Source organism: Gopherus evgoodei, chromosome 3, assembly GCF_007399415.2.
Source record: "Gopherus evgoodei ecotype Sinaloan lineage chromosome 3, rGopEvg1_v1.p, whole genome shotgun sequence".
Lineage (NCBI taxonomy): Eukaryota > Metazoa > Chordata > Testudines > Testudinidae > Gopherus > Gopherus evgoodei.
In genome coordinates this window covers 124,852,655-124,865,364 of record NC_044324.1, presented here as the reverse complement: position 1 = coordinate 124,865,364, position 12,710 = coordinate 124,852,655, and the positions used below count along the sequence as shown (strand labels likewise).

The 12,710-nt window shown below is 38.6% G+C and overlaps 1 protein-coding gene across 4 annotated transcripts in view; it reads right to left on the bottom strand.

Annotated features, from left to right (window-relative positions):
* The window catches only part of PLEKHG1 (pleckstrin homology and RhoGEF domain containing G1), a 247,265-nt gene that overhangs the window by 49,939 nt on the left and 184,616 nt on the right, over nucleotides 1–12,710 (bottom strand). For all 4 annotated transcript variants that reach the window (XM_030556568.1, XM_030556571.1, XM_030556570.1 and 1 more), the window contains 2 exons: nucleotides 7,385–7,485; nucleotides 402–471 (listed from right to left, as the gene is read on the bottom strand). In XM_030556568.1, coding sequence (XP_030412428.1) covers nucleotides 402–471; nucleotides 7,385–7,485 — 171 coding nt within the window. The remainder of the gene's footprint in view (nucleotides 1–401; nucleotides 472–7,384; nucleotides 7,486–12,710) is intronic.

Here is a 12,710-nt window from a genome sequence, read left to right as displayed (position 1 = left end):
CCTTTAATTCTGTTTTTGCCTGTTATTGTCTGCAATTGTCTGGATGAAGTTAAGACTTCCTGGGATTTTGCTTGCTAAGACTTCACACTCCAAAACCTCCCAAGGCTGCTTACCCATCTGACCATTCCAAGTCACTGGCCAATTATACAATCACCCACAGCATTTTAAAAAAAGGAAAAAGGGGACAAAAAAAGTATGAAAAGTGATCCAAAAATGGTGCATGGAACTCAATGGATAGAAAAGGGATTCTTCCCTTCTGTTTTGTTCTGCAAGGATTATCTTGTTGAAATCACCACCAGAAATCAAGTTTAGGTATTCAGAAGTTAATAAATTCATCTTAATCTTGCATACAGTGGCAAGGTGTTTTCTGAAGATTCTTGAAGTAAGGTTTTATCACTTACCTTTGAAACAAAACATTCTGCAATAGCCACAGGGTCATTTTCACAGTTTTCCAAATCTTGCAACAGTTCGCTAATAAAACAAATAAATAAAAAGGAAGAAAAATTTAACATATTTACAATATTTTATACGTATATACACACATACATATACATATACACACACACACGTGTTTCTTTGTCTCCTTTCACATCAAAACAGCCATCGCTTTAAGCATTAATTATAACATTCATACTTACACATTTCTTGTTTCCTTCTGCAAAAACACAACTGTAATTTGCATTTCTTCTATTTGTGCCATTTGTGTTATCCCCCTTCATTAGGCAAACTTAGTCATACACAATCGTATGAAAATACTGATTTGTGTGCACACCCAATGGGTATCTGCCAATTCCACATGCAAAAAATACTCACACACAAGTGTGTGTCTAGAATTACATGCACCTGATTCAGGGAGTTTCATTTTTGACACTATATTAAATGGTCAAAAAGCAGCACTTATACTACTACCCAAATGAATTCAGATTTCTCTCTCTCAGGATTTTGTACTAGACCCCATCACCACTGCACTGGAGTGACTTTCCCTTTAAAAAGACTTGCAAAGCACAGTTGTTAGTGGACTTCATGGGATCCTCTGGTCTTGCCCCTTACCTAATTATGGGAACTCTGGTTACAATAAGTTTGTTTTGGAAATGGGCTCTTGGAAATGACATTCCAGCATATATTATTTATAAACCACAAGTCACAACATGATCATGGGGTACTGAGCTTCTAAGAAGAGATGAACAAATTCTGTGACTACAGTCCCTTCCAACAAACTTGAAATATGCTGGCTGCAGTGATTCTATTCTACTCACACCAAAGGAGCTGGCCAGCAGTTATATGAACATCACTATTGATATTCAAATGTACAGTGAAATTTAAAATGCAGTGAAGCAAATGTCCTACAGTGTAACAATTGTCTCCTGACTTCCATAAATTCTAGGAGGCTAGAAATACCTAGCCTGATAGGAGATTAGGAGAAGTTATCTCAGCTACTCTGAGAATCAGGAATGTATTACATATACAAAAAGAAGTAATAACTTCAGAGTAAAAAAAAAACAACAAACAACAAACCTTTATCTACCTTTAATAACTGGAAGAAAGAATCTTTTTCCTTGAAAGAAAGATATAAAGATATCAACTGGACCACTGGATGTCTGGAAAAAAATAAAACCCCTAGAAGTAATACTTCTGACACTCCAAGTATGAATTCTTTCATAGCGTGAGCAAGGCACTGAGAGAGTATGGTCACTGTTGCACAAGATTCCATTCTTGAGGGCTGAGTCAAGAAATGGTTTGATCATTCTGATTTGTAATGTAAACATAGAAAATTAAGGTGAAAAAATTCAAGCAGAGGAAGAAAGCCTCTGAGCTCTCTACAGTCTTCAACTTTGTTGAGCTGCAATGATAGTCACACTTAAAACAAAATTAGGAACAATAATCTTAATCTCCTGTCAAACAAATTACTTATAGGACCTAACTGCCCTTAAGGAGATCCTTCCTTAGGTGACATTTTTGTCCTAGATGAGAGCTGGCTTCTTGCATTGCAGTTTTGTGTGCAAAGAATTCTAAGCTTGCATGGGGAAGTTTTCTTCTTCCAGTTGACATCAATTCCCCATGATAACAAGAAAAGTAGTAACAGAACTAGGAGTCCTGACTTGTATTTTGCCCCTCAAACTTCCAAAAAGATTAGTGTGTCCAGTAGTTGGACCATGAGTCAAAAGAGTTGGTTTTCTTCCCAGCTTCGTCACCAACTCACTATGTAATTTGGACAAGTAATTTAACCTATATGCCTCAGTTTCTCCATATGAAATATGGGGATAATGCTACCACTTGCTATCTGTAAAGCACTGTGAAATCACAAATTAAAGGTGCTGTAGTAATGTCAAGTTATTATTTTAATGACTGATTCCTTTTTTGCGAATGAGTTTTGGAAATAATGCTAACTGTTCTGAACAGCTGAAAGAAATTCCTGTTGTCCAACAGCAGAAGCTCTCTTGAGCTATTAGAATATGTAAACACTCATGAGTTGTTACATATTGTTAGCTGACTTGAGGAAGAGCTCTGCGCAGCTCAAGAGCTTTTCCCTTCTACCAACAGAAGTTGATCTATTAAAAGATATTACATCACTCACCTTGTTTCTAACACTCATGTTATCAGTTCTACTGATGCTGGCCTTCTCTTATGCTATATTATTTCTCTCAGAGGTGTCAGTGTCATTACCTATAAGATTCCTACATTGCTTCAGTAGGTTCTAGGAAATGAACATCTAGAACATCAGCATTGGTAAGAAGGGCCTGCTTGTGGGGGAGTAGTATAAAATAGAGGAGTACTGCCTAGGGGTTCTAATCTGAATAACAGAATCCCCTGTAATAATCCCCTCGCCTCCTTTGTTGCCAATCAGCAACTCAAGTTTCCATGTGGCAGTAGAGAGAGATGCCATCTTGCAAACTGTACCTAAAAAGGAACTAGAGGGTTTGCAAAGTATAAAAAGGGATACTACCCAAGTCCTACCTACCACGGTTACAACTAGGCATTTGACTTGCTAAAGTGGCCTGGGGGAGTCCAGTGGCATGAGAAAGCAGCAGCTCTCTTAGCCTTGTTTGCCATGTATGTTATAGTTTTCACAGACAACAGAAAAAAACCAGTCCTCAGTATTTGTGACACTCTTATACTCACTGGCCACAGACTTAGTGAGTGTACAGAATGAGTACTTTGAAGCAGCTAATATTGTTCTACCTAAATTACTGAAAGGAATCAAAATGGTGTGTGCTGTGAGTTATAGTCTAGTTTGGTCGACAAACTGGGAAGTACAGCAAGTGTTGCTATGGGCTGGATGGGCAATCATAACACAAACAAGTACTAAAATGCAGTGATCGAGAGGGAGAGAGAAACAGAATTCACAGATAGGTTTTCAATACAATACAATATTTTCCTTTTAGCTGGTCAGCTTTTTCACCATAACCTCGTTGATTAATTGGACTGAGCATTGGTTTCAAGGCAAAATACTGTGAGTGGCCTAGCTTAGGGGAAGATTTTCAGACACGAAGTGTAGTTAGACACCCAATTCCTATTGGAAAGTCAGTGGGATTAAACTCCCATTTGTGTCTTTGAAAATACCTTGCATGCTACATATCTTTTGATTGCACATGAAGTTAGGCATGCTTTCGTTATGTTCATCGTCTGTAATCAACATACTTCTTTCAACAAAGAAAGAAAGCAGCAGCTGAGGACAAGGCTTTTTTCCCCTTCCTGACCTGAGATGAAGTGGAACAGGGAGAGGAATGATGAGTGCATGTAGGGGAGCATTTCTAGTCTCCAGCCCAGTGCAGCAAGTGCAGGTAAGTAATTAGTACTTTAATAGTGATTTTTCATTTTTCAAGTGTTTTGACAGGATTATGCTGAAAACTTCAGGCTACCGGTAAAAAGGAAAAATCTAATGAGAATACACCACCAACATAACCACATGTAGACCAATAAAGTTCCTGTGGCCAAAATTACTTAGCGGACACATACTTCTCTTATGTCTCTTCTATTTTAAAATAAAGTTATTTTTTCCCCTAAGTGTAGCATCTAGAGTTATTTCTAAAAAATGCTTCTCTTGATAACAACCCAAATGATGTCAGTATGAAGATTACAGAGCAGGAATCATCTAATATGATATATTTATAGACAGTGCTCCTGCCCCAGTATCTGTATAATTGATGCTTAGGAAAGGTTAGCTGCAGTACTCAAGAACACTTCAATTAGGGTGACCAGATGTCCCAATTTTATAGGGACAGTCCTGATTTTTCTTATATAGGCTCCTATTACCCCCCCACACCCTGTCCCGGTTTTTCACACTTGAAGTCTGGTCACCCTAACTTCAATGCAGAACTTCATTTCAAATTGTAGGTACACTACCTTATTGGGGTGGGGAGTTTTGTCTTAGATTATCTTTTACACTGAAAAGCATTTGTAAGGACTCTTCTGGGAAGGTGGCCCAGAGAAGCAAGGCAGCAGAAGCTGTTTAGGAGAGGATTTTTCTTCCCTATGTATAGCGTGAAACAACATAAACCACATCGGAGAAAAAGACTGGGGGTCTTACTTCAAGATATGAAGCAAGACAGAAGGAACATATTCAGGCGCTCTCCACTGAGAAATGGCAAGGACAGCTTTCAAAGTAGAGGGGGCCATGACGCAAGCTCTGGAACTAGCATCAAAATAGCAACCTTGACAATTGATGCAGTCTAAAACTTAAGAGTGGTTCATCTACAAGATGCAACTTGAACTAGATCACAGTCTACCAAGTCTAAATAAAGGCCACAAAATCCTAGTATTACAAACCCTTATGAAATCACCATAGATAAATCCTACCATGTGTGTACAATAACCACCTTTTAAAATTAAGTGACCGATTTTTATTTCTCTGAATACCCACAGGCATCAAAATCCACATTCCAGATGAACGGCCAAAGACAAGTTTGGAAAAACAAACTCACTTTGAAGCTATAAAACCACACACACACACACACACACACACACACACACACACACACACACACACACACACACACACACACACACACACACACACACACACACACACACACACACACACACACACACTTGAAACTGCTAACTCATAACTGCCAAATGCAACTTTTTTCAAATATAAAAATAAAATAAGCAAGCAGACTCTAGAGTGCATTCAAGACCCAGATACTACCATGCCAAGTTTCAGACGGGAGTAAATTTTTAACAGAGGAGAAGTAAATCCCTAAATCTGTACTGGGATCTATAATGAAAATGGCCAATGTTCAAAACCACAATTTCCACATAGAACTTTAAATTGGGGGCCTTGGAAGTCATTAAAGATAATTTTTTTCAAAAGTTCTAGTAAAATTAAGTGTAAGGCACATGATGGGTCTCTAAAGTTGTAGCACAACTATATCTCCTCAAAAGTGATTTGAAAAGTTGTTTTTTTAAACTTAAGCTCTTTGTTAGCAATACTGCTATTCCCCTGCAACAGTCAACATGCTACTAAATAGCACACACATTAAACAATATTTACAGTTTTGCCAGAAAAACTGCATCTACACTAGGGGCTACTGCCAGCACAGTTCTGTTGGTCACAAATCACACCTCGTCCCATCCCTGACCTACGTACCTATGCCAGCAGACGTTTGCAGTGTAAACCTTGCCCCACACAGAGTAGAAGGTGATGACTGACTTCCTCAGTATCTTGAGAATTCAAGCACTTTACCCAGTTTCAGGCTGAGACAGGTATGGACGGAGGCAAGCTGTCTGGAGGTCATGCCAAATAAGTCAAATGTGATGTTGGTAGATGGCAGAAAGGAACCTGTATATAGTGTGAGGATTATATGGGTCCCTTAAATTGACAGTATTTGTCTGCTGTTTCTTACTCAAATTGAGAAGTTGCGGTTCTTGCTGTTGGAGGATTAGGTGACAGCAATGTTCAAGATTATTTTTCCCTACATCTAGCCAAGAAGTTATAATCTCAATACCATGATTTTATGGCTCCATCATCTTACGTTTAGACTACTTCCATATGCTTTCCTTAAAGTTACACCTTAAATCCATTCAGAAGCTGAAGATGGTACAAGATGCAGCAACCCACTTAATGTGCAGGGTACCATCCTGTGAGCACATTGCACCAGTTTTCCATGATCTACATGAGTTGCTTTGGGTTTCTGGGAGAAGGAGTTCTAGGCATTGGTTTTGTCCAATAAAGCCCTAATGGACCTTCCTGAGACTCCAGCTCTTTCCTTCTGATACTGCTCCAGCTATAAATCAGCAGAAGCATTTTCATCTGGCAATCTATAGGGATAAGGTCTATTGACAAGGATATTCTTTGCGATGAACCCTCAGCTTCAGAATTTACTCCTTCATTTTGGTTTGAGAAAGTCTAAATCTGATGACTTGCAGGGCATGAGGAAAAACAACTATTTTGGGCTTTCTGGAGAAATAAGCAATGGGCAAGGGAGTTGGAGTGGAGGACACCAATATAAACAATATGTTTGTTTGTTTGTTTTGTTGGGGGGAGGGGGTTGTTTTTGGTGGTTGACCTTGAGTATAGAATCATAGAACATCAGGTTTGGAAGGGACCTCAGGAGGTCATCTAGTCCAACCCCCTGCTGAAAACAGGGCCAAACCCCAACTAAACCCCCAAATGGTCCCCTCAAGGATTGAACTCACAACCCTGGGTTTAGCAGGCCAATGCTCAAGCCACTGAGGTATCCCTCCCCCACAATGTAGGTGAAATTATGCTGCTAGATTCAATGTTTTCAAGTGTTCATGAATAATAGTGGCGCATGGGATAGAGGTTTTTTAAACATTTTATTATAAAAACCAAAATTAGCTTGAGGTGGTGAATTTTGCAGGTAGTTCTAAGCAATAAAGGAAGAACTAATTCTTAAACATTGATATTTTAAAATATAATTTATTTTTATGCATTGTTTTGCAACTTGAAATAAACTTGGCCAAATGTTATCTATATAGTGCCAAATTTCTTTCCTTTGTGGGATGAAACTGCATATGGGACAGGAAATTCAGAAGCAAGTTTCAGTTTAGCATTTCCTTCTAAATGTTCAGTCAGAACTGGCAGGGTTGTGGTTCTGTGCCTGCAGATGTTGCAAGACCTGCACAACCTGACAACGCCCGTTGAGAGTAGAGAAGATTTCCTCCCGCCAAAGGCAGAAAGGAAAATACATCAGAAATGGAGGGAAATTTTTACTTATACAATCAGCAGCTAAAATTATCAGGATGGGCATAGATGACCTAACCAGAAACATGAAACAAAAATTGCTGAGTATCAAAGAAATATCAATTTCTTATTTCATATTCATTGGCTGTACCAATCCAGGAAAAAGTATTTGTTTGGTTTTTTGCCCCCTTAATACAGTCTCCTCCCTTGTTTTCACTGTGTCAAATATTAACTTGCCTGTTGAAATGGTAGATATCTTGTATGTTTCCAAACAGGGCTGATCGTTCTTCTGTCCCCAGGGAGAGCTTGGATTGGTCAGTGATGCAATCAAGGTAGTCCTGTGAAATAAATGAGAAGTAGGCCTTAAGCACTCCGGTTCTTTTCTAGATCAGTAAGTGGAGCTATCTTTAATTGTGCAAGAGATGAGTCCCTTCCTATCAGTTTCACATTATTATTACAGTAATCCCCTCAGTAGCTCTTCTGTGAACAGTCATTCTATTATGAAAGATAACAATACTTATCTGTTCACTCAAACCAAGTAAATTACTAATGACTGAATGCTACACTATATTGCTTACATTGGACAGTGTACATTTTTTATAGCTACAGACATACACATTTCACCCACGACAGTTGAATTGTCTCGGTTAATTTCAATAAAGTCAATGATGTTCTTCCACATGCATTTTCTTTTTAAATCGGTGGTTTTTAGGATATTTTTTGAGTGAGTTATATTGGTAACACACCTGGATTTAATAGTGATTCCATGACTAGAGGCTTGGAAAATGAAACCGTTTCAAAGCTATAAAGAGGATTTGTTTTTAATCCTAAAAGGAAGAAAATGCACTCACCACCAGTTTGTACAGGATAGAACTCCTATATTTTTATCCATAAGCACCCAACTGATTCATGTGGACTGCTAAACTGAATGTTACATTGACATATACTCTAGCAAAGATTTATTTTCATGTCTAGAAATATGGTTTATTTAACGGCATATAAACTAGATGACTTAAAACAGTCAGGACAGCATTATTCTTGCAGGGTAATAGCTGCCAAACTCTTCCTCGAATTCTGATAAGGGCTCTACTCCCCAATGTGTCACCTTTCATTATTGTGCAGCTACAGTACTAAGGCTCCTCGGATAAGGGCAACCAAATCCACAGAGCTGTTTAGCAGCGCATAAGTCATAAAGCAAGGAACCCAGCGTGTCACTACAACATTTATAAAGAAACTCTGCAGGAGGAAGGAAAACAATAAAGGAAAAGTGAAAACAGCTGAAAATATGAAATGAAAATAAATAAAAGGTCCTTTACCCTGGGGTTAGACAATGTGGTGTGGCACCCTACCAAAATCAACACAACATTCCACAGCACTAAAAGGAAGGAACCCTGTGAGATGTCTGCTAGACCACGAAAATCTTTACAGTATAATGACATTCCAAAGACAAACAACACACATACAGGACCAGATTCATCCTCAGTGTAAATCCAGTCAAGACAAATGATTTACATCAGGTATGAATTTGACCTTTGGCATTTAAATGCACTCACAAGGAGGGTTTTGAAATACAGAACCTGAGTCTCCACTCAGTGATCTCTGTTTCCCACTAGTGGAACTGCACTGGCTTCAGCACAATCACAGGTGTAAGAAAAATCAGGTTCGGTCACTCCTGCTCCTTTTTGTTATACCATTCAGTCATCTGCATTGCCTCCTTCACTTACCTCACAAATTCCAATCCCACATTGTTCCTAATTAAATGTATCATTCACCAGCACTATCTAAAAATAGCATTTAATTTCCAATTGGTACAGTTAGAAAACAATACTACTCAAAAGACAGCTTCATAAGTAGCAGGCAGCAAGTAAACAGCATAGCCTTTATTCTTCAAAAAGCCATGTCACCTCTGCAAGGCACAGCCCCTACCCCACCACCACCTCTAGCAGCCTGCAACCTCATAGTCCAAGTCTGTTCTTGAAGTATGTTTGCATAAGTCCTCGGAACAAAGTCCCTGAAGCTTTCTAAACCCTATAACTGACCTTTTGTTTTTACTCAGGAGCTGCCTAAGAATAGGCAATTTAAGAAGTTTGGTGGGGCAGCTTAGATTGCTGCATACAGCACTGTAGGTCAAAGAGCCAGAAGCAAATGCAAAATAGAGCTGGGATGGACTCTTTCAGCTGTAGTTTTAACTTGTGGTTCTTTTCAACAAAATATAAAGAATGAATGAATGTAATAAATTAACCTTCCCTGCACTACCAGTAAAAGCAACCATGTAAAAATGAATAATATGGAAATCTCAGGCATAATTCCCATCCTTTAAAAATGTTTAATGTTATTTTTAGTACCGCAGATTGCAACTGAATCCTGGTGTTACGTGATAGAACATGTTTAAAACAAACGAACAAAAAAACCACACGTTTTTACTGAACAAAGGAAAAGTTTCTTTTGCACATTAGTGCTCTCTTACCTGGTGGTCCACTTTCCCCAAAGAGGAATATTCCACAAATACTTTTACTTTTTAAAATTTTCTTGTAGAGTATACAGAGAATGACCTCAGTTTTGTGACTTTTTTCGCATCTCATCTAGTTATACTCTACATATATCTCACATACCCACATACTCTTGTGTCCATCATCAATTCTTAGTAAGGAATAAAAAAAACAGGCTTTGCAAAAAAACCCAAAACAAAACAAACACAGCTCAACCTGAGTTGGTTGGTGATTTGGCTGCCGTCCATTGTTTGACTAGCCTATGTTTTGATACAATGAAACTACAGATTCAAAAACTGCTTTTCTCTTTTGAGAATTTTTCCTTATAGCTACATTTTCTCCCTTCCCCCAAATTACTTCAAAGAGAAGTTAGGAACTAATTGTTCTATTTTTGCTTTTTGCAGATTAATGTGAACACAGTGCTCCTGTTAAAGAAAATGACAGAGTTAATGAACGGTATATTACCTACTTTCAGGGAACCACTGAGACCCTTGGGACTGCTTTCACAATCCTAATGTCTTTTGATGGTACTGCACTCACAGGCACAAGCTCTGCAACTATGAAAGTGATGTTCAACAAAGCAGAAGAGAAAAGGGGAGAGAGAAATCCTGTCCAAAACGTGTCTCCCTCAGATCGTCCAGATTTTTTTTAAACTAGAAGGATGAAATTTATTTTTCCCAATTAAAAAAAACAACAACACGTATTTTCTTTTTTCCATTTGTCTGAAAGGAACTTGAGAAAAGAAATGAAAGAACATTCTCAATTTTTTTTTTTTTAAAGCCAGACACACACGTTATAGGTCAGAACAGAACATCTGGGGAAAGCTTTATTAACAGTAACATTTATATTTCGGTAGTACCAAGGGGCCAGCCAAGTCGGTGCTGTACAAACATATAGCAGCAGGTAGTCCCTGCCCGAAAGAGCTGTCAGTCTAAACAGGACAAGTTATAACAGGTGGATGAAGCAAATAGGCAGGCCAGGGTGAGAGTGGGGGGTAAAGGTGAAAGGGCAACAAAAATAGGATGTATGCAGTTCTTAGCCAATCGGGAGCAGTTGTCACAACTCACCACCTGCCAAGCCCTTTTTTCTGGCAGCTTGCTTTATGCCTAATGGAAGAGATTAATTTTGAGTAATCTTCACAATGTGGCTTTGACAAAGGCCGGGCACTTGCATTAGTAGACGGAGTGCACCTTAAGCAAATATCTCCCTAGTTTACATCAGCTTTATAATATCATACGTGCTATCTTTAAGGCTTTATGAACTCATTCCGAAAATAGATGTGGTATTAGGATGCAAATCTTCAGTGGGTCAATGATGCAAGCAGATCAAAGCTTCACAGACATAATTTCCCCTCTAATTTTAATGACCTCTTTAGAATATGATACTTTAACCCCAAGTCAGTTACTGAAATCTACTGCAGCATACTGCTTATCAACAGCTGTAATCATCTGAAGCCATAATGAAAGGTTTGAGGCTCTCTGATAACAGGCCAGGCTGCCGACATAATGATACGGTGCAGAAACCAACAAAATTTATTAGGACTGAGCACAAGGCTTAATAATTGTATTTGTTTCTTGTCAGCACTCATGGCCTCCACTGCCTGCATGGAGCGCTTTGTTTGTAACCTTTGCCTTTATTGCTGTTTTATTGCCTCCCAGAAGGTACAGCAAAACATATACTTCACTTTATGAAAAAAAGAAGCCTCCTTGAATTGATTTATGGAGCAAGGATTGCTTTAATGACATCACATAATATTATAGTTCTATTTCTTCAAATCTTCCCACAACTAGAAGAGTCATGCCAGATTCCCTTTAAGGATTGCTCTGCGTTCCTTGCTGGGTTTGACATTTTCTCCGTTCATCTTTCATCACCCTTCAAATCTATTGAGAAAAAAATCTCCTAAAAGCTCTTATCTCACACTTCCGTCTCCTCCTCCACAATCATGTGAGAATGACCTGCAGGGCTATGAAAAGGAGATGGAAACTAACTTCAGGTTATCCAGTAAATGATCTGCAATTAGGAAATGGAATAAACTGTTAGTTTGTAAGAAAAGAGCTTTGTGCAGATTCACATATTGAGTAAACCAAGTTTTTGAAGTCCAAGCCTCAGGGAACTAAGTGCCAATTAACTGGTGGCACTTTTACCAAACTAATCCCCTATGCATTTCTTGCACGTGGAGCTATTCCACTTAAAAAAATAGCCTTAGAATAGACTGCTCAGATTGCAGACTTAAAATATGGGAACACCTATTGCATAGAGTAGTGGTTTTCAATCAGTGGTCTGTGTACACCTTGGAGTCTGCAGACTATGTCTAAGATTTCCAAAGGGGTCCACACCATCGTTTGATATTTTTAGTGTTCCGCAAATGAAAAACAGCTGAAAACCACTAGCACAGAGGATAGGAACTAGATTACCAAAACACATTGCACAGAAAAGATATGATTTCATGCCTTTGTTTTGTAAGATATATTCAATTTTATTCAGCTCTGCAAGAAGTTACATGAACGTTAGAGAGGCTCCCAGTTATCCATTTATAGGATGGACTGACCATCTTTAAAGAAGAGGATACAAAAGACACAGGTCAATGGGTAGAACTGCTTCAAACAAACTAACAATGTAGACATTCTCCTTTGTGAAAAGGAAAGCACATAAAACATACATGACATGTGTTGATCAATGTCAATATTAAAATGACTCTTACTCACAAAATAAAACCAGATATCAAATTCACAGTCATCCTCTTCAGACAAAGGCCTGAGGTAGGAAAAAGCAGATTGACCATACATTTTGCCTTCAATGTCTTAGTGTCTCATTCAACAATTGAGGGGCCTTCACTGCAAACATTCTCCTCCAGCCCCCAACATGCTCATATCTAGGGATTTAGCAAGAATGCCTCAGCTGACTTCAAGTGTTGTAGCAGCAAGTAGGAAGATAGGTGGTAGTGAGCAGCCAAGACTTAAACCACATATGTCAATATCTTTAATTGCAGCTGAAAGCAAGTGGAAAGCCAGTGCAGCCTTTGGAGAATTGTCATAACATGCTTCCTGTGACTAACTAATACTGCCAAGCAAGTG